General features: G+C 48.6%; 1 protein-coding gene and 1 long non-coding RNA gene across 5 annotated transcripts in view; one reads left to right on the top strand and one right to left on the bottom strand.

Annotated features, from left to right (window-relative positions):
* The window catches only part of LOC135322069 (uncharacterized), a 71,638-nt gene that overhangs the window by 11,813 nt on the left and 38,870 nt on the right, over nucleotides 1-20,955 (top strand). The gene's annotated exons all lie outside the window — the stretch shown is intronic.
* Nucleotides 2,040-18,314, bottom strand: LOC105104707 (PVR cell adhesion molecule). Of its 4 annotated transcripts, none has more exons than XM_031458803.2 (8): nucleotides 18,073-18,311; nucleotides 15,249-15,608; nucleotides 13,113-13,418; nucleotides 11,697-11,814; nucleotides 8,892-9,040; nucleotides 7,709-7,831; nucleotides 5,914-5,945; nucleotides 2,040-3,482 (listed from the first exon to the last, which is right to left on the bottom strand). In XM_031458803.2, the coding sequence occupies exons 1-8, from the start codon at nucleotides 18,149-18,151 to the stop codon at nucleotides 3,414-3,416; spliced, it is 1,236 nt and encodes a 411-aa protein (XP_031314663.1). In that variant the 5' UTR covers nucleotides 18,152-18,311; the 3' UTR covers nucleotides 2,040-3,413. The 4 variants fall into 4 exon arrangements, with proteins under 4 accessions (XP_031314663.1, XP_010996763.1, XP_010996764.1 ...); XM_010998461.3 differs by having other exon boundaries at nucleotides 2,040-3,485; nucleotides 18,073-18,310; XM_010998462.3 differs by lacking the exon at nucleotides 5,914-5,945 and having other exon boundaries at nucleotides 2,040-3,485.

Raw genomic sequence — 20,955 nt, 5'->3', positions numbered from 1 at the left:
TGGACTTTGCAGATGTGATTAAGTTAGAGACCTTGAGATGGGGAGTTTATCCTGCATTGTCTAGGGGGAGCCCTAAATGTCATCACAAGGGTCCTCATAAGGGAAGGAGGGAGGCAGGAAGGTCAAAGAAGGAAGAAGGTGATGTAATAATGGAGTGGGGAGGGGAATGGTGATGCAGTGCGGGACTGTAAGCCAAGGAACGCAGGCAGCCTCTAGAAGCTGGAAAGGCAAGGAAAGGGCCTCTCCCCTGGAGCCTCCAGAAGGAACCAGCCCTCCCCACACCTTGATCTTAACCCTCCGAGACTCATTTCAGACTTCTGACCTCCAGGACTGTAAACGAATAATTTTGTGTTTTTCAAGCTACTAAGTTTGTGGTAACACAACTCCCCCTCCCCAAAAGGTACAAGTCAAAGGTTTTTGATGTATCATGTTATTAATTTTTTAAAATTGAGGTAACAGAGATGACAAAAGATTTGCCATTTTAACCACTTTTAAGTGTACCATTTATTTATTAAATGATTCTTTTTTTTTTTTTTTGCAGGGGAGGTAATTAGGTCTATTTATTTTAATTTTGTTTTTTTTTAATGGAGGCACTGGGGATTGAACCCAGGACGTCGTGCTTGCTAAGCACACACTCTACCACTGAGCTATACCCTCCCTCTTTGAGTGTACAATTTTGTGGCGTTAATTCAAATGTGTAAAACTGGATATCCACATGCAAAAAAATGAAGTTGGACCCTTAACCTTATACCCTATATGCAAAATTAACTCAAAGTGGACCCCTGAGGTGCTTTTATAACTTTCAGTTTGGGGATTTTCTGTACAGGCAGAGCTCGTGTTATTGCTCTTTGTTTTATGGTGCTTTGCAGATATTGCATTTTTTACAAATTGAAGGTTTGTGGCAACCCCGGGTCGAACAGTTCTGTGCCATTTTTCCAACAGTATTTGTTCACTTCGTGTCTCTGTGTCACACACTGGTAATTCTCGCAATATTTCAAGCTTTCTCTTTATTCTGTCTGGTATGGTGATCTGTGGCCAGTGATCTTTGATGTTGTGGGAAACAGTGGTGTCCAGTCAGAGATGTGGTGATGCGGGTTGGTAAAAGAATTTACAAAGATGAAGGAGGAGCTAGTAAGGGAGTTTATTAGGTTACACTGCTATAGGCAACAGTGGGCCACACAGACGAGAGGTGCCTGTGTGAGCACCGAGGGCTGGTTGTTGGGGTCTTTTATAAGGGTCATAAGGTGCCTGATGGGCTTGTGCACAAGTCTCTGATTGGTTGTAGGTGAGGTAAGAGGTTTAGGGTCCATGAAGGGCGGTGTGGTTTATGACTGATTGGGTGGGCTGAAACAAACCAGCCTGAGCATTACCTAGGGCTGTTAGTTTGTTAGTGGAAACATGCCCAGTAAAGAATGTACTTTGCCTGTTGAGGGATCACAGGCAGACATCTGAGAGCCCAGAAATGGGGGTTGTTGGACTTTGAAGGATGTCAGTTGGCCCCACAGATGTTATAACAGCTGTAAGTCTGCTGTTACTGTTGACTGTAAGTCATAAAAGATTATGACTCACTGAAGGCTCAGATGATGGTTAGCATTTTTTAGCAATAAAGCACTTTAAAGTTGATGTATGTACATTTTTTAGACATAATGCTGCTGTACACCTAATAGACTGCAGTATAGTGTAAACATCCCTTTTATATGCACTAGAAAATGAAAAAATGCATGACTTGCTTAATTGCGATATCCACTATGTTGCAACATCTTCTTTATTGTGATATTTGCTATATTGCTATAGTCTGGAACTGAACTGGCAATACCTGAGGTATGCCTGTATTTTCTAGTTAAATTAAAGAGAGAGAGAAAGAAAAATAAGGTGCGCACTCCCCTTGGTGTCTGAGAATTCTGGGGACTTATGTCCTTATGATCTTCTTGATTCAAGGTCTTGCCTTCGCACCTCTGGTTCCATCTCACCCAGTGACAGCCCACATGAAACTTGGTCTCTCCTCAGTTCCCACAAAAGACCCCCTTGCACACAGCCACTTGAGGTTAATAAATAAACTTTAATGAGGTGTTTGGGGGCTGGGGACGGTCAGGGGTTTATATCAGTCCAGAGAAAAGCTGAATCCTTCTCATCTCTCTTGCAGAGCAGCTCATGCCTTGCATTCTGGTTCAAGGTCTCTATCTCCCTAAGGTATCTTCTCCAACAGACAGTTCTCTCTGTAAGAGGAATTCTAGTGCCTGGCATCAAGACCATTTCAAAGTAAACAGGTCAGTTGTATCTGAGCAGCTCTGCGCCCTGGGTCCTGATCTGTGGGAAATGTTTCTTCTGTAGTTTCTGCTCCCTCGGTGTCTCTTCCTCCTTGTTTTGGAAACAACTTCTTGCTTTACCTTGATGGGTTGCCAGCATCTTGTCAATATTAGCACCCTGGCTACAGATGTTCTCCTGGGGCTGAGTCTTGGCAGAAGGTGCTTGGAGCAGACAGCCTCTAAGGTCATGACCACCAGTTGTGCTGGCTCCTTGGACAGCCTCGGGCAGCTGGGCTCCAGCCTTTGGTTCTCTTCTGGTGATAACGGTCCGTCGCTATTTCTTGTAACTACAGACATTCCATATTATACAGAGATTTAGAAGTTCAAGACCAGAGGTCAGATTCTTATGAAAAAATCTTCAGTAGTTGGAGCATTCTGTGTGGTTCTACTATGCAGGAAAGGATTAAATTTGTTCAAAAAGATACCTAGCCCTTTGCCCTTGGCTCCTGGGAAGTAACCGCTAAGCTCTTGGAATGTGCTGGTTGATAGGAGTCTTTGTTGACCTGCGGCCGTGGGCCACACTGGATAGTCTATGCCAGCAGTGTACTTTGTGGTGGGGGCCTTGGGCCACAATATATTAGCCTGACCTATGTTGGTGCTAGAGACTAAAGTCAGCTATGTGGGTGGTCAGTTGTGTCTACATGATTGACCCCCAGTAAAAACCCTGGAAACCAAGGCTGAGATGAGCTATTCTGGTTGGCAATATTGTGTGTGTGTTGTCATACATCATCGCTGGGAGAAGTAAGTGTTGTCCACATGACTCCACAGGGAGTGGACAACTGGAAGCTTGTGTCCGGTCTCTCCAAGACCCTTCCCTGCAAGCCTTTTCACATTGCTGACCTTAATCTCATACTTCCAGTGTAATAAACTGTAACTGAGTATCCATGAGTATAACAGCATTCCTGAGTTCTGTGAGTCCTTGTAGTGAATGATTCAACCTGAAGGTGGTCTTGGGGACCCCTGAACTTGCACGTAAGAAGGGACATTCTTGAGGTCTGGCTCGGGGAGGGTCTCTTTGGAGGGAGATTTCATCTATTGAGGCGGGGTCTGGCTGTGAGACCCACATCCTCACCAGCTGCAGTCTCTCTCCATTCGGTCCTGATGCTGTCACCTTGTGCTCTCTGTTGGCGGATCCTGGGGAGAGCTGTCTTTACTGTCCACAGTTGAATAGGAGACCTTCTAGAAGGAGGATATGCAAACTTTAGCCTCAGGTGCTTTTCAAACAAAAATCTTCTCCCTGAAGCCTAGCATGCAAAGAGCTGGAGGCATTAGTAACTGAAAACTTCCCCAACTTGGGAAAGGAAACAGTCACCCAAGTCCTGGAAGTGAGAGAGTTCCACACAGGATCAACCCAGAGAGGAACACACCAAAGCACACAATAATCAAATTGACAAAAATTAAGGATAAGGAGAAAATATGAAAATTAGCAAGAGAAAAGCAACAAATAACATAGACGAGAACTCTCATAAGGTTATCAGCTGATTTTTCAGCAGAAACTCTACAGGCCAGAAGGGAGTGGCAGGATGTATTTAAAGTGATGAAAAGAAAAAATTTACAACCAAGAATACTTTACCCAGCAAATTTCTCGTTCAGATTTGATGAAGAAATCAAAAACTTCACAGATAAACAAGAGCTAAAAGCATTCAGCACCACCAAACCAGCTTTACAACAAATGTTAAAGGAACTTCTCTAGTCATCAAAACTTAAGAAAAGAGAACAAAAAGAAGAAAGAGAAAAAAAAGACTTAACAAAAGATTGTTTTGGCAATTTGGGGTCTTTTATGGTTCCATATAAATTTTGGAATTGTTTGTTCTAGTTCTGTGGAAAATGTGAGTATGTTGACAGGGGTTGCATTGGATCTGTAGATTGCTTTGGGTATTGTGGCCATTTTGATAATGTTGATTCTTACAATCCAAGAGCACAAGATATCTTTCCATTTCTTTGTATCATCTTCAATTTCTTTCATCAATGTTTTACGGTTTTCATTGTATAGGTAACCTCCTTGGTTAAGTTTATTTCTAGGTATTTAGTTGTTTTTGATGCAATGAAAATGTTTATACCTGTTATAAAATTCTGGTTTTTGAAGTGGAAATAAAAAGTGAATGAAGGGGTGCAAATGGCAAAATATCCTTCTTTTTTATGGGTGAATTGTATTCCACTACATATGTATGCTGTGTCTTCTTTATCCATTCATCTATTATTGATGTGCACTTAGGATGCTTCCATATCTTGGCAATTATAAATAATGTTGCTGTTAAAAAAATAGTAGGGCTACTACAACTAATAAGTAGGTTTAGCTAGATCAAAGAATAAAGGTCAATATACAGATATCAATTTTATTTCTATATACCAGCAATGAATAATTAGTAATCGAAATTTTAAAATAGTACCATTTACAGTAGCATAAAGTTACTAAATCTTGGGGAAAATGTGTAAAATTTGTATGTAGAAAACTATAAAACATTGGTAAGAGAACTCAAAGAAGATCTAAATAAATATACCATGTTCATGGATTGCCAGATCCAAACATGTATGGGTTTAACACAATCCCAATCTTAACATGCATTTTTGTAGATATTGAGAAGCTTATTCCAATATCTATATGGAAAGACATAGAAACTAGAATTGCCTAAAAAACAACTTTTTAAAAGAAGAAGGAACAAAGTTGGAGAACAAACACTAGCTGATTCCAAGACTTACAGTAGGGCTACATTGATCAAGGCAAGATGGTGTTAGCAAAAGAACAGACCCAGCTATTCCACTCCTAGGCATCTACCCAAGAGAAGTGAAAACATATGTCCACAAAAAAAACCCTGCACATTAATTTTATAGCAATTCATAATAGCAAAAAACTTGAAACAAACTAAATGTCCATCAACTGAGCAGTGAGTAAACAAACTAGTATATCTGATGCTACTCAGAAAAATACAAACACCAACTACTGATGGAGGCAGCCCAACATGGAGGAACCTCAGATGCATTATATGTGCTTATAGGATGTTCTAGGAAAAGCAAAACTGGAGGGATGGACTCCTGATCAGTGTTGGTGGATGCTGAGAGGGGAGTGAGAGAATTGACTAAAACGGGGCAGGAGGAAATTTGGGGGTGGTGAGAATGTTCTGTATCATGACCGTGGTGCGGATGTGGTCTATATAAACTGTTACATGTGTATAAAAATTCATTAAAAGTGCACCTAAAGAGAAAAAAAAGAGCTGCAGGCCTGTTCCCTACCCTCTGGGAGCCAGGGCAGCACTTCTCCAGGTGGTGTCATGAGTGGGGAGGGAAGGGGTGCCTGTGAAAATGCAGATCTCCAGGCTTCAGTGCGGACCCACCAGACCAGACTCTCAGGCGGCAGGGCACAGGAACCTGCATTTTCTCAAACCTTACAGGGGCTATGGCAGGAAGGGTTGGGAACTGCTGCTCAAGGCATTTGGAGAAGAGATCAAGGACCTGACATGTGAGGCCATTCAGGCTTTTGGTTAAGTGCTGCAGGTGCCCAGATATGCCTGGCTTTGCCTTGGGAAAGCCCACAGTGATTAATCTGAGGTTCATGGAGACCCCACTTCCTACACACACACACCCTCCTCAGCCCCACCACCACACTTACGCCATTAGCAGAGGGGCTGCGCCGTTTGTGACCTGGGGAAGCAGGAGGAGAAGTGGTCAGGAATTAATGACAGTGCAGGAGAGCATGGGAAGAAGACGTGTGGGTGGCTGTGTCCCTTGAATTCTAAGTCCCAGCTCTGCTATTGATATGGGGGAGTCACTTCCCAAAATGGTTTCTATATTTCTAAAACACACCTGGGGTATACGCTTCATGTAGTTCTTCATTCAGTTATTAGGTATAAGTCAATATTTACAGAGCACAGGCTCTGGAACCAGATGGAAGGGTTCAGATTCCTGTTCTGTCCTTAAGGAGCTGGGTGACCATGGGCAATTGACTTAACCTCTCTGGGCTTCAGTTTCCTCAACCATCAAACAGGGATTTATTCAGTAAATAGTGAATGTCTGCTTTGTGCCAGGGGCATCCTAGGTGCTAGGGATATAGCTGTTGAACAGACAAAAATCCCTGCTCTCATGGTACTTACATATTAAGCATCATAGACACCGCAGGAGTGGCGGTAGTAATCACAGCTATGCGTACGCCCCGCGTGTGGCTTACAGAGTGCAACCACTGCACTGAGGGCTTTGCCTGTATCATCAGGTACAGTTACTCCATTTCACAGATGAGGAAACTCGAGTCAGAGAGAGTAAGTCATTTGCTCATGGTGACACCATAAAGCAGTAGAGTGTGGGCCCAGACATAGGCAGTCTGGCTCTGGACATGACGCATTCAGCAAACACTTCCTCAAATATCTCTTTCATGCCTGTCCTGGTGGGTGGTGCTGGGGACACAGCCATGATTGTGATGGTTCTAGCCCTGCCCTCCTGGGGCTCACAGTCCACTGGAGAGACACACGAGTCCCTGCACAGTGATATCCCTGAGTGGGCAAGGCTGGGGTGGGGGAGCCTAGAGCTGGTGCTTGGCTCATTTCAAGGAAGAATATGGAGGGCCTCCTGGAGGAGGGGGCCTCCCACTGGGATGTGGGGAGGTAATTTTATTTAGTGATTGAGGGAACAAAGCTTTCCAGCCAACAGAACTGCCATCTACTCCTGACATTCCACTTGTGTGTCACTTGGCAGGTAACTTCACCCTTCTGAGCAAACATTTCCTCATCTGTAAGTTGGGCTCACAGCGGGACTCTCTTTGCAAGGTGGTTGTGGATATTCAAGGGGGCTGTGCAGAGAAAGTCCTTGGCACAGAGAAAGTGCTCAGCAAAATATAGTTCTTTTGATTACAGAATTAGCTGCAGGACTTTGTCAGAGGGAGCCATGGGGAGGGTGCTCCAGGCAGGGGAACAGCCTTGCAAAGTCCTTGAGGTGAGAGCATGAGGTCCTTTTTGAGCCAGGGATCGAGGTGCCGGTTCCTGCCACCCCCTCTTTTTCCATGAGAGCAGCTAGGGGGTCACTCCTGAGCAAGGCAGATAGAGGAAAGCTGGGGGTGGGTGGGAGTGCAGTTAAGTGTTACTCCGCCCTCCATCCTTCTGGCAGGGGCTCCTGTGTCACTGAATTAAAAGTTAAAGTCCTTACTCTGGTCTTCGAGGCCCTACAGGATCTGCTCTCACTCCTGAAATATTTGTAAAATGAGTCAACAGTCCAATGACTAAAACGCCCTGGTCTCAATGTCCTCGCCTGTCAAATGGGGGAACTTCATGGTACTGAGGTGAGGATTCAGTGAGAGGCTGCCACGTGGACGGCTTAGCGCAGAGCCTGGCACATAGTATGGGCTCAATTATGGCGGCTGTGGTGATGTTCATTTACAGCAGAGAGGCGGAGGGTGTGCCAGGAAGGAGGGGACTCACAGAGGCTTCTGCGTAGCCAGAGATAAACGAACAGGGACAAGGCCAGACCAACCAGGATTCCCAGAGTCAGGAGGATAATTTTCCAAGAGGATAAGCCCGAATGTGGTTGCTCCCTAGGAAGTCCTGCAGGAAAAGGAAGCAGAGATTTAAATTGAGAGACTTCTGGGGTTTTCACCTGACCCCAAAACATTACTCCTCATTTTTAAAGGAAGCTACCACTCTGCTTCCCTTAGTCTATATGGTTCAGGTGGATTTGACCCCATCCTCTGGTTCCTAGGATGGGACGTTGACCTGGGCCCGGCCTGTCAGAGCATTCCATTCTCCCCGGCTGCGGTGATTGGTTCATAGCGGGGTCTGTGACCCAAGTTGAGCCAGTGAGAGCCAGCCCTGAGACTGCGGCTAGAGCTATTGAAAGTGGTGTATTCTTTCCCTTGGGATTACTGAACTGGGCTGAGAGCTGAGGACCATCTCACCTTCCTGAGGGGAGAGCCTTCCAGAGAATGAAGTCAGCATAGATAAAAGCACAGACAAGAGAGGTAAAGAAAAGTTCCTGGGTTACACAGTTGGAGCACCTGGATCTAACCATACTTGGAGGCACATTTTCAATAAAGTCTCATTTTTTGTTCTGGAATTGGGTAGTCCTGATGGCTGTAAAACCTTGAAAATATACTAAGAAAAAAAGTGTACATGTTCAAAGGATGAATTTTATTATTTATATATTATATTAAAATATAATCCTACTGAAGGGTAATAATACTCAAATATGGTGGTGAAGGAAATGATGGAGAAAAATTTTTTTTAAATCTCATTTTTGCTTGACTATTTTGAGTTGTGCTTCTAGCAATTCTAAGTGGTAGGGTTCTGCCTGGTACACTTGGAAAGCCTTCCTGAGTCCCAGTGAAAGGGGCATCACCCAACTACCCCAGCAAGGTTTGCAGAGCGGCTGAGTCCCGGTGGCGGTACAGTGGTTCCCGTGGCACAGATGTTGAGTTAACAGAGAGTAAAGCTGGTCCCGCTGGACCTTCCATGAGGGAGCTTAGGGGAAGGATGGGAGTCAGAGAGCATTCTTGTGGCTGAGGGACTCCCTTACCAGGGACCACTTCTAAACTCTTCCCCCAGAGAGAATCCTCCCGTGACTTCCTTCTATGGTCCCTCTGCTCTCCCCACCCAGGAGGTGCCTCACCTCTGACCAGGACTGTCAGTTCTGCCTGGCCCGTCCCCAGGGCGTTGGTGACAAGGCAGATGAAAGTCGTGTTGATGGATTCATCCACAGTATGGATCAGGAGCTGGGTGTCCTGGGCCACAGCAGAGGGTGGCAGGGGTCCCGTGGACCTGGGAGAGACACATGGGTGAGGAAGTGGCCTCTGGTGGAGGCCTAGAGTGACAGGTGATTGAGCACTTACTGTATGCTGGGAACACAGAAACCCTCATGACATCTGTGATAGCCCCTGAGAGCAAGCCTGGAGTTCCCCTGACTCTTCTGCTCACACTCATGTCCAGCCTATCAGCAGATCCTGTCTGCCCCACCTTCAAAATCTATCCAGAATCCAACTGGATATACAGAATCCTGATCAGAGGCCTGAAGGAGGCAAGGGTAAGAGTGAGCAGTGTGGGAACTGGTGGGAAGAGCATTCCGGGCATAGGGAACAGCATATACGAAGACCCTGGGATGGGAACATAATTGAAGTGTTTGAGGATCCACAAGGAGGCCACTGTGGATCTAGAGGTGAGAGCAAAGGACCGCAGCCACCACCCAGGGCTGTGCCCCCTACTCCTGGTCCACTGCGGCCACCTTCTCATGGGGTTCCCTATTTCTACCCCCACCCCACCCCACTGTGTCCCCCATTTTGCAGCCTGAGAGATCTTATCAGAACTAAGTCAGCTCAAGTCCCTCCTCTATCCAAAGTCCTCCTGTATAATCTCACTCAGAATAAAGCAAAAGTCCTTACCATGGGTATAGGTCCCATACACGCTGGTCCCCTGATGCCACTGATCACACTGTCTGTTACTCTCCCCTTTGCTCTTAACTATCCACGGTGGCCAACTGTAGATCCTCAAACACTCCAGTTATGCTCCCATCCCAGGGTCTTCGCATGTTCTGTTCCCTGTGTCTGGAATGCTCTTCCCACCAGTACCACACTGTTCACCCTCACCTCCTTCAGGCCTCTGCTCAGATGTCACCTTTGTGACACCTTCCTGGGCCACTCTATTTCAACTGCAGTGACCTCCCTCCTCATCCCCCTCCCCCCGCTTTATCTTTCCCATGGGCTTTATCTACCTTTATCTACCGTCCTTGACAACATTATCTTGTTTATTGTTTCTCTCCTTCACCCAAATGGGAGCTCCAAGAGGGGAAGGAGTTTGCTCTATTTTATTTACCAAGATATGTGGGTCAACAGCATCTGGCCCACAGCCGTCAGGAAACACTGGCGTAAGGGATGGAGGAGACAGAGGCACGGATTTGGGCATTTGGCAGAGCGGGCATGGAAACCCCGCCGTGTGGCTTGTAAGCCTGAACTGTGGTGCTTTGGGGCAGGAAAATAAAGGCTGGCTGTCAACACCAGTTGGAAACCCTTGGCCAGCAGTTCCTTTCACCATCAAGACCCTACTGTGGGTATCCGTGGAGGTGGACAGACACGGTTGGTCGCCAACATGACATCTGCATAGTTGAAAATGGGAAAGCGCCTCTATCCCCACTTGGGATTGGTTAAGTCATTGAAGGCATCACCTAGGATGGAATCCCAGCAGCATGAAGGAGGGGTTGTGGGTATTTTGAAACATGAAAGATAAAGACTGTTTGATGGATGGACAGAGGGATGAACTGATGGGCAGGAATGTGATAAAAACAACTAACAGGAAAATATTAATGGGAGAATCCACGTGTGGGTTTTTGAGTGTTCGCTGGACAATTCTTACAACTTTTCTGTATGTTTGAAAAATCTCCTGATAAAATGTTGGGGAAAATGGATCTACAGGCTTTGACATGGAAAGATGTTCACAAGACAGAGAAGTTTCAAAATTGTACATACAGCACAAATTTTGTGTAGAAACATTGAGGGAAAAAAAAAGACAGGAAGGACATATTACAAGGGGTCACAGAGGCTATTCCTGGAGGTGGCTGGGTACGCTTGACCTTTGGTGTTGTTTTCTTCTTTTTGCAATAACCATATTGTCTAAAATTTCCACAATGCTTGCCAGTTATTTTTGTAGTGAGGAAAAAGGCCCAATAAAAATTATATAAAAACAATTTACCCCTTTGCCTGTATCTTCCCTCACTTAAAAAAAAATGCTTTTTATTTTTTTAAACTTTTTTTAGGGAGGAAGTAATAAAGTTTATTTATTAACGGAGGTACTGGGGATTAAACCCAGGACCTCATGCGTGCTAAGCACACACTCTACCACTGAACTATACCCTCCCCCTCTTCCCTCACTCTTAATCCCAGCCTCCGCATGAATTTGAGGAAATCTTCTGATTGCTCCGCCTCTCAATTTCCTCATCCAGAGAATAGGGACAGAGAATTGTTCCGTCAGCAAGGACAGAGCAGGTTACACGAGGTAGCTGGGGAGGTGGCCCAGCCCAGGGGTTAAGAGGATTGGGTTTGGATCCAGGCGCTGATTGGAGTCACCTCTGCACCTCCGTGGCTATGTGCCCCGGCCAATGACGGCAGCTGCTGGGGCCCAGCTGGTCTTTAACCCGACATGGCGATAGTGTGGATTGTGCCCAGAATATGGGGATTGTGCGGGCTGAGGCTAAGTACTTGGCACACAGCTGGTATGTCATCTCATCTGGACTAAACCACCTCGTAAACTCTGTGCATACGAGACAGAAATTTTCCTGGGGGCCCCAAGTTGACTTCTTGCTCTCTTTACTTTCCTGCCTACACCCCTCCTCCCTCAGACCTAGGAGTCCAGGTTCCCCACCCCCTCATTTCTCAGGATCCCGGGGATCTGGGTCCCCAGCCCCTCCCTCTTCCGACCCAGGACTCACGTGCTCCAGTTATAGCCCGTGGGCTCTGGTTTGCTGCGGACGTCACAGTGCAGGGTGGCCCCATGGAGGCCAAGGTACCAGTTGTCATCATAGCCAGAGATGGAAACCTCAGGGGAATCTGGGGGAGACAGACACGTAGGCTCAGAGACAGGGAGCCTTCACATTATTCAGCCTAAAGATATTTGGAATTCATGTCACAACTGGAAAAGGCCTCATTGGGTTTCGGGAAGGGCCCAAGATGGAGAGGCCTGGAAGGGGTCTGGGGCAGTGGGTTCCCTCTGAGAATAGAAGCCTGGGGAGTCCTCAGGAGGGTGAGAGGTGGTGAGGCACAGGGAGGGCATCTCAGGACCTGCTTCTCTCTACTCCTTTTCCTGGGTAAAGCCAGGTCCTGGCGTGCCTTGGACCTCCTGGGCGCTCAGAATGCACAGGAGCATGTTCAAGGCTCTGACAAGTCCTGCAGGAAAGAATCCTGGATGACGTTGTTTCAGCCTGCTGCTTATCCAACCCAAAAGTGAGCGACAGAGAAGACTTCAAAATCCCCAGGAGGAAGGCCAGTGAGACAGAATGTGTGTGTTTGTGTGTGGGGGAGTCAGTAGAGATCCCCTCCTCTCTCAGACCCAGTGGCAATGTTGAGGGGGTCCGGTGTAGACAGTGCCTGAGGGAATCAGTGCAGCAACTGCCTGGGAGGGTCTATTCAGTACAGACAACGATGGGGGCACAGACCCTAGACCAGCCAGTATAGACCACATTGGGGCAGAGGGGAATAGAGACTACACTGGGGGGACAGTTCTCCAAGGGAGCCAGTGTAGACAGTGTTGCAGGTCAGTGTGAGAGACATCCTAGGAGAACCCGTGTAGAAAATGTGGGGTATCAGTGTAGCGTGGTCAGGGGAACCACTTTAGGCAACGGGGGGAACAGTGACAACTCCCCACAGCTGATGGCCTAACTGGTGTAGACAATGGAGGCAGTGCTTTCTGGGACCCAGGGAAGCCAGTGTAGACAAAGGTAAGGCAGTATAGAAAATGAACAAGGGAGTCGGTGTAGACCATGGGGAAGTGTGCAGCCATGTGGACACGGTCAGTGTGGACAGTTGCCCAGGGAGGCAGATGTAGGCACTGTGTGTAGATTGGGCTCAAGGAAACCAGTGTGGGGCGTTGGTGGAGATAGTGGCCAGGAGAGCCAGGTAGACAACCCGGGCAGGAGTGTGGACTGTGGCCTTAGATGTTGGTTTAGGCAATGAAGGACAGTGTTGTTTGTGGCCCAGGAGAGCCGGTGTAGATGGTGTAGGGGGTGTAGACGATAGTCAGGGGAAGCTAGTGTGGATGATGGGGTAATGTTGAAAGTGGCCCGGGGAGTCAGTGTAGACGGTGGCAGGAGGAGGGTGGGGGCGGGGTCCCTCCTCCAGGGCACACTCACAGGGCATGCTGAGGGTCACAGGCAGCAACACCGGCTCCTCCAGGCTCTCATGCTCCACTCTGCATGTGACGTTCTTGCCATCCATCTGGCTCGAAGGTGTTAAGGTTAAGAGGCTGATGACGGTGAAGGTGCCGGGCAGGGGCCCTGGCACCTGGCTCTTATTTGCCTTCCCGTCCAGGTGCGAGGACCAGGAGATGTGGGCAGGCGGGCGACCCCCCGTGGAGACACAGCTGGCCACAGGCACAGGCTCTGGGCCGAGTGGGCTGAGTGGGACCTCCTGGGTCTCGGCCTTGTTCTGGGGTTTGGCTGGGGATAGGAGTGAAAGAGATGGGTCACTCCTTGCCTGAAGTCACTTAAACATCTCAGCAGCAGAGGAGGGTGGACAATTGAGGGTACAGAATGGCCAGGTTCAAATCTCAGCTCTTGGGTTGGGGAGGGTGTAGCTCAGTGGTAGAGCGCATGACTAGCACGCATAAGGTCCTGGGTTCAATCCTCAGTACCTCCATTAAAAATAAATAAACAAAAACCCAATTACCCCCCCCAATAAATACAAATAAAAAATGTGAAACTATACATATATATATTAGGGTGGCCTTGGGCAAGTCAGTTTCCTTGTCTGTCCACTGGGGATGATGATAGAGTTATTGGTGATGAGAAAATGCAGGTAAAGCTCTTAAAATGGTCCTTGGCACATAATAAATGCCCAATATATATATATATTTATTATTGGTAATTGAATCCATTGGCTGGTTCTGTGATGGGCAGTGTTGAGGACCCAGCAATGACCGAGACAGCCTCATCCTTGCCTTCCTGGGGTGGGCGGTCCAAGGGGAAGAGAGACTTCCCCAGACAGTGATGACTCTGAGTGAGCAAGGCTGGGATGGGGGAGCCCAGAAGGGGTGCCTGAATCTGGGGGTGGTATGTAGGTGGTTGCAGAGGGCTTCTTGGAAGAGAGGAGGGCTGAGCTGTGCCCTGGAGTTTCAGAGGGAAAATGACTGGCCCAAAGTTACATGGCTGTAAGCGGCAGAGCTGGGCTTTTACACGAGGTCTATCTGACTCCAAAACTACCTTGACTGTTTCTTAATCATCATTTTGGTGATTCCCTGACCTGGGGCTTCACTTGGTTCCTTTCTCATCAGTACCTGAGTTATTGTTACTGAAGATTTCTCTTTAACTTGACTCACTGGTTCTGTTTTACCCTCATCCTAAACCATCAGTCCTAAAGTCCCAAGTTTTCTGAAATGATGAGATTTGCCTTTGTCTGGGTACTGTATGCCAGGCATTGTTCCAGGTACTTAACCTTTCATGAGTCATTTCATACAAGGCTTGGAACAGTTCCTGGCATCTAAGTGAAAAGGTAATGTCAGCTCTTATTCATCGTCAGAGTGAGCTCCCTTTCACAGCTGAGGAAACTGAAGAACAATTGTACTCAATTGCCAAGAGGAAAGCCTGACTCCCTGGTGCTCATGAAAATGACCGCAGGATTCCATGACAATGCCCAAGGGCAACTGGCCCCACGGGGAAAGCCCTCCACTACTGGGTATCAGAATCCCCGCCTCCCAGTCTATTTCAACTCTTCCTCCCGGAAGGGAGTAGTCACTAGCTCACATGGGCTTCTGTTCTAAGCAATTCACCTGATAAACTCCCAGGACCCTCAGGATAGCTTTCTGAAGGCAGCAGTATTTTTACTAAGCCTATTTTACAGATGAGGAAAGGAGGTTCTGAGAGGAAACCACTTGCCCAGGCTGGTAGTGGCTAGCTGGGGTCCAAACCCAGGTCCCTGGGCTTCCTAGACCCCTCCCTGTCCCCCCACCCCATACTCGCATCAGCCCCCACCTTCCCCCACACAGCATCCCCAGCCTCTCCATCCCCTCTGCTCTCAGTCTCCCAAGATCTTACTCCCCATGATCGCTACTCTCTTCTGGTCCTCCAGCCCCTCCCCTTTCTAACCTCCCCCTCTGCATCCCCCCCCCCCCGCCCCCTATCATTGCCCTACATCCTTTTGTGCCCGCAGAATCGCTGCTCTGGAGGGAATCTCACTCCCTCCCGGCTCTCCCCACTCTGTGCTTACCTCTCTACGTACTGCACCCCACCCCACCCCACCCCCTTCCCTTTCGTCCCGTCATCCCGGCTCACCCAGCACCCGGAGCCAGGTTCGGGCGCTCCTGTCGCCTTGAGGGAACGTGGCGAACTGGCAGGTGTAGTTGGCCTCATCCTCTGCGCCCAACCCCCGCAAGGCCAGCGATGCGTCCCGTAGCTCCTCTCCTGGCTTGGCGGCCACAAACTCCAACCGCCCGGGCTCGGGGAAACTGGGGCCCTGGGTAGGGTGGAAGACTGCCACGCTGCGGATGGCCTCCGTCGGCTTCTGCCGGGTCCAAGTCACCTGAGTCACTGTCACTTTATCCTCCATGAGCTGTAATTTGCATGGCAGCTTCACGGTGTCGCCCAGGAAGCCGTGCACCTGGGCAGGGGCCAGTACACTGACCACCTCAGTCTCTGTGGGGAAACATGGGGCGGGTCACACCCGGGTGTCCCTGATCTGAATGGGGAGGGGCAACCAGGAGGTCGCTCGCCTGGGGCCTGGAGCCCCTTGGTTGGGAGCGTGTAGGGGGGTGCGGTGGGAATCATTCTGGATCTGGGCAGCAGCAAGGGTTAGCGGGGCTGGACTGGGTTTGCAACCAGGCCCACGCCCCTTCGAAGGGCTGTTATTACTGTATTTCCTCTATGTCAGCATCATCATTTAAAATATTGTGGTCAATATTGTGGTTAAAAAACTTAAAATTGCCATTTAAATAATTTAAAAGTGCCATCTTGCAGTGGCAGTAAGTACATTCATGATGTTGTGCAACCATCATCACTTTCTAGTTACAAAACTTTTTTCATCACCCTAGAGACATCGATTTTAAGAGGCACTGGGGATTCTGTCATTTACAGCACGACTCACTGTCAGTGGTTACAGCATCTCTGATTTAGAGGTCTGAAAATGGGAAGAAACTCTAGGTCTCAGAGTCCATGAAATATGGTATTATGATTACTCTCCGTGGCCTGGAGGTAGGAAAATATTTGTAGGGGATCTTGGCACAAGAAGGGAGGTGATGATAGCCCTAGGGTTTTGAATCCCTTCCGGATTTCTGCTGTGAGGCTTCAGGCAGATTACTTAACCTCTCTGATTCTTTTTCCCAGTTTGTAAAATGGGACTAGTAACAGTAAACATTCACAAGTTGCTTACACATATCAGGGACTGTTCTGAGTGCTTCTCATGTCTCCCAGCATTTAGTCCTTAAATAGCTCCTCGAGGCAAACACTATGGTCAGCCCAACTTTAGAGAGGGGGGAAACAAGTCTTTTAATGCAGGTCATATACAGTGGGCAAGTGGAAGAGGTGGGATTTGAACCTAGGGTACTCCTGACCTCTAATCCACCAGACTTCATATGAAATTCTTTCTTCCTAGGGCTCCAACATATAATAGGTCCTCAATACTCGTTGGCTTTTCTTGATATTGATAAACACAGTGCTATGCATTCTTATAAATAATAATAAGGATGAGGAGGAGGTGAGAAGGAATTAAGTTCTTTCAATCTTGGTCCTGCTACTCACTCACTAGCTGTGACCTTTGTGCCAGTGGTTTCACTCCTCTGAGCCTCAGTCTCCTCGTCTGTAAAGTGGGAGTGGTTATAACTTGACAGGGTGTTGTGAGGACTAAAGGATGAAATTTCTGGAAGGCATAGGCCCAGCACGCTATAAAGACCAGTATCGTAAGTATTGTTACGAAGAAGAGGAGGCTGGGAGGTAGTGGGCAGGGGTGCTAGGAGCTTGCTGTGTGGAAGAAGGGCATGGTCTGGACTCAACGGGATTGTGGAGTGGTGAGCATGCCAGTCTGGGTTCGGATGCCAGCTCCACCATTGATGTGCTGTGCTGCTCAGAGCAAGTGAGTCTCCTCTGATGGCAAGGCCACTATGAGGATGAAATTGGGTGAAGTGACCTTTCTCTGGGCTTGTTCCCTGTGTAATAGCCAGGTCCAAGCTCCTAATGTGTGCCAGGCGCTGGGCTGCTCCCTTAAGCAAGGCTGTCTCCAACCCTCTTCACGGTCCATGGGGCACACACTAGTATTTTCATCCCCATTGGATCGAGGGGCAAGTGAACTTTGGAAGGTCAAACTACTTGCCTAGGCTGACCAGCAAGCAAGGGGCAGAGCATGGGACCTTTGGGAAATGATGACACGAAGGAGTCTACACTCAATACTACTGTTGTTCACATGAATGGTCATTATCATCATTACTGTCTTCTGGAGTGCATTGACCTAGTTCAGCATCATCCCAAGACACAGTCTTACAAGGTAGGTAGGATTCCACCCCGACCCCGAGACCCCCAACACACACTTTGTGGAAACAGAGCGCTTAGGTCACTTTCCTGAGCTCACACAGGTATTAAATGTCAAAAGCTATTTTGAACCCGGGGCCGTCTGACATCAGAGCTGTATTCCCAATACTTGGAACGCTGCCCCACACATAGTAGGTACTTAATAAACGTGTGTGGGATGAATGCATGCACGAATGCACGGCCACGTCCTTAGAGCCACACATTTGGGGTCAAAGGGGAACGGGGTTCTGTGCCGCTGCCCCTCTTTCCCCCAACCAGCAATCTCTCTCACCGGCAGCGGGCTGTTGGCAGCCGAGGAGAAGGGTTTGCGAGTAGTGAGCAGGGTGAGCAGGTTCGCCAGGAGCCGTGCCAGGGCACAGCACACCCACTTTATTTTACCCTGAGGCTGACCGAAGTCTGGCTGCTTTTCCGGGAAGCTCGCTGAAGGGTCCGACTCCGGCCCGGCATCCGTCCATCCCTGGGGCGGAGCGGTTCGGGGAGGACGGCGCTCTCAGCCTCGGGGAACGCAGGGACCGAGTGCCCGGGCTGGTGAAGAGGGAGGAGGGGAGCAGGGGCAGCCCGGCCGCGCGGGGTCACTCACCGGCTACCGTGGGCGACCAGGACAGAGACAGCAGGGATACCAGCAGCCGTGGCCAAGCTAAGCGAACGGCTTGAGCCATGCTGGGCGCGCCGCCTTCTCCACTAACCCGGCGTCCGCTCGCTGTGGCCGCGCCGCCGCCGGCGGCCCTGATTCCGCCGCTCCTGCCGGGGAATCGCGGCCGCGCTCCGCCGCCGCGGCCTGGGGGCGGGGAGGGGAGGTTCGACTTCTTCCCTCCGCAGACTGGCTTAGAGGAAGACCTGGGCGCCCGGTCCCCGCCCAGCTCCTGGTGCGCCGGCTGAGTCCCTCCCTCCGCGCCTGCGCTGACACTTGTCATCGAATTCCGGTGACAGTCCTAGGAGGTGGATACTGATAGCACGAAGCTTCTGATTTGGAGATCCCACGTGACAGGCGAGGAAACTGAGGCAGGCAGAGACGTTCCGCGAACTTTCTAAAGTTCGCGTTGGCGAGTGACAAAGCAGAGATTCAAGCCTATATTCGGGGCAGTTCCTGAGTTCCTAACCACCAGGACTAAACCCCCTGGATTCATATTAGGCAAATCGCTGCTCTTCTTGGGGCCTCAGTTTCTCACCTGAGAAATGGACAGGATAATAGAGCTCACCTCACAGGAAGGTTTGTAGGGTTTAAAGCAGCAACTGCTTAGTTCAGTTCCTGGTACATAATTTGTACTCAGTAAACAGCAGCTATCACAAAACAGCTGTTAGTGCTGCTTTACAGAAATCATCAAATAATAATGTTGATGAGAATGACGGCTCATTCATTTATTTTCACTCAACAGATATTTATTGAACCAGGCAGTATTCTAGGCACAGGAGATGCTGCAGAGAATAACATAGACAAAAATCCCTGCCTTCACGAAGCCCACCTTCTACTGGTGGGAAACAAACCATTAACACATCAATACACAGAGTACCATCATGTCTGGAGGTGATAATGGTTATGGATGGAGCAATGTATAGAAGGGAGAGAAATGAGAGAGGGACCAAGGTAGAGACAGAAGATGAGAGACAGAGAAGGGACTGGGGGGACAGGACAGTCAGTGAGATGGGAGAGAACTGAGAGGTCAGAGAGAGACTCAGAGAGCCATCTACTCAGACATAGAGCTTGGGAGACTTCCTGGTCCCCACCTGGCCTGCTAGTGACTCTGACCCTTGTTCTGTGACATCCTTATATCCTTTGAGAAAATTCCCTCTGGGCTTTGGCCAGTTTGAGGGGTTCTGTTTCCTGCTGCCCTCTCTGTCTTGGCACAGCCGTGGGTGAGTGCGTGGCTCTGATGCTTGGTGTTTTTCACTCTGGATGTATGTGGGTGAGTTTCTGAATGGAACTGTTGAGGCTGGTCTCTGGGAAATCTCTGAATTTTCTCTCTGACACTCTTTTTCTGGGCCGCTGAGTTATTTCCGAATTGGGAATCTGTGGCAGTTTCTGTGTTCCTCCCCTGGAACATGATGTCACCTTCGGGAATTCCCCTCCTCCCAGGGCTCCTGGCTATGGCTACTGTGGTTTCAGCTGCCTCCTCCCCTCGCCAGTGTTTGGACTTGAGATTTAGGGCTCACTTCACCCCATATTCTGTCTCTTCCCCACCAGGCATCTGACTTCTTGGTGACAGGAATGGGGCCTCTGTCTGAAAACAAACAATGAGAGCCTTGGTCCTGAACAATTCTGTGCAATGGGAATGATATAGGTTCTGTTACTGAAGCTCAAAAGTGGGGTCAAGGCAGGGCTGACGGGTAGGGATAGGGCAAAAGTTAGGGATGAAGTCAAAGATGGGATCAAGAAAAGGGCAGCTCTCAGGGATAGGGCTTGGGTGTGGTGAGGGTCAGTAGGAGGGAGAGGGCCTTTGGTGGCTGGTATTCCCAGGGTAAAAAACCTTTGAGTCAGTAAATACTTGGGAAGGCCAAAAGGTCCAGGCTGTCAAAATTGCTGAATTAAATAAAATGTCTTATTGCAGGTCTGGATGAGGCTGGATGAGGATGTGCTGGAGGGAGATTAGTGCCAGTTGGAAAGGGTGGATTGAGTCAAGGAGCTGTCTGGTTCCCCTGACAGCCTCTCCCCTGGCCACTCCCCACCTCTGAGCCCTGAGGGGCGGTCTGGGGTTTCACTGAAGCCACCCACCTCTGGTTCCCACAGCTCCCGGGGTTCTCTCCCCATGGCCCTTTGCTCTTTGTATTCATTCAATCAGTGCATGTTTATTAAACACCCACTGTGTGCTTTGCCCTGTCCTATGCACTGAAGATACAGCAGTGAGCAAGAGATAAAATTCCTGCCCTCCTGGAGGTCCCATGCTGGATGGGACTTGGGTGGAGAAAGATAATTTTTTAAAAAATGTAGACAGGTACTATACATACCAGGGAATGGCAAAAGCTGTGAAGAAAAATAAGACACAGTAAGGAGACAGGAAGAATTTCTTCAATATTCCTCCTTTGTGGCTGCCCAACACTTTTTGGGGGGGGGGTAACTAGATTTATTTATTTATTTACTACTACGATTATTGTTTTTTAATGGAGATACTGGGGATTGAACCCAGGACCTTGTGAATGCTAAGCACGTGCTCTACCACTGAGCTATATCCTCCCCACCCACCGTGGCTGCCCAGCACTTCTGACTCTCCCTTTTCTAGCTTCTTCTATGTATTCTTCCTTCCCAAGTCAGAAACAAAAGAACCTTCACAGCTTTGTGCTTCTTGAAGCAGGTGTGAGCCTGCGCACTAGGTGTCATCAGTTGACTTGCATTTGGAGGGGACCACGTGAGCCGGTTCTGAGCAGATGTTTTAAGGCTGTGGCCTGGCTCATCCATTGTTCTTCTTCTTTTTTTGGTGGGGGGGGTAACTAGGTTTGTTTATTTATTTATTTATAATGGAGGTCCTGG

This window comes from Camelus dromedarius, chromosome 9, assembly GCF_036321535.1.
Source record: "Camelus dromedarius isolate mCamDro1 chromosome 9, mCamDro1.pat, whole genome shotgun sequence".
Classification (NCBI taxonomy): Eukaryota; Metazoa; Chordata; class Mammalia; order Artiodactyla; family Camelidae; genus Camelus; species Camelus dromedarius.
This window is presented reverse-complemented; position numbering and strand designations above follow the sequence as displayed.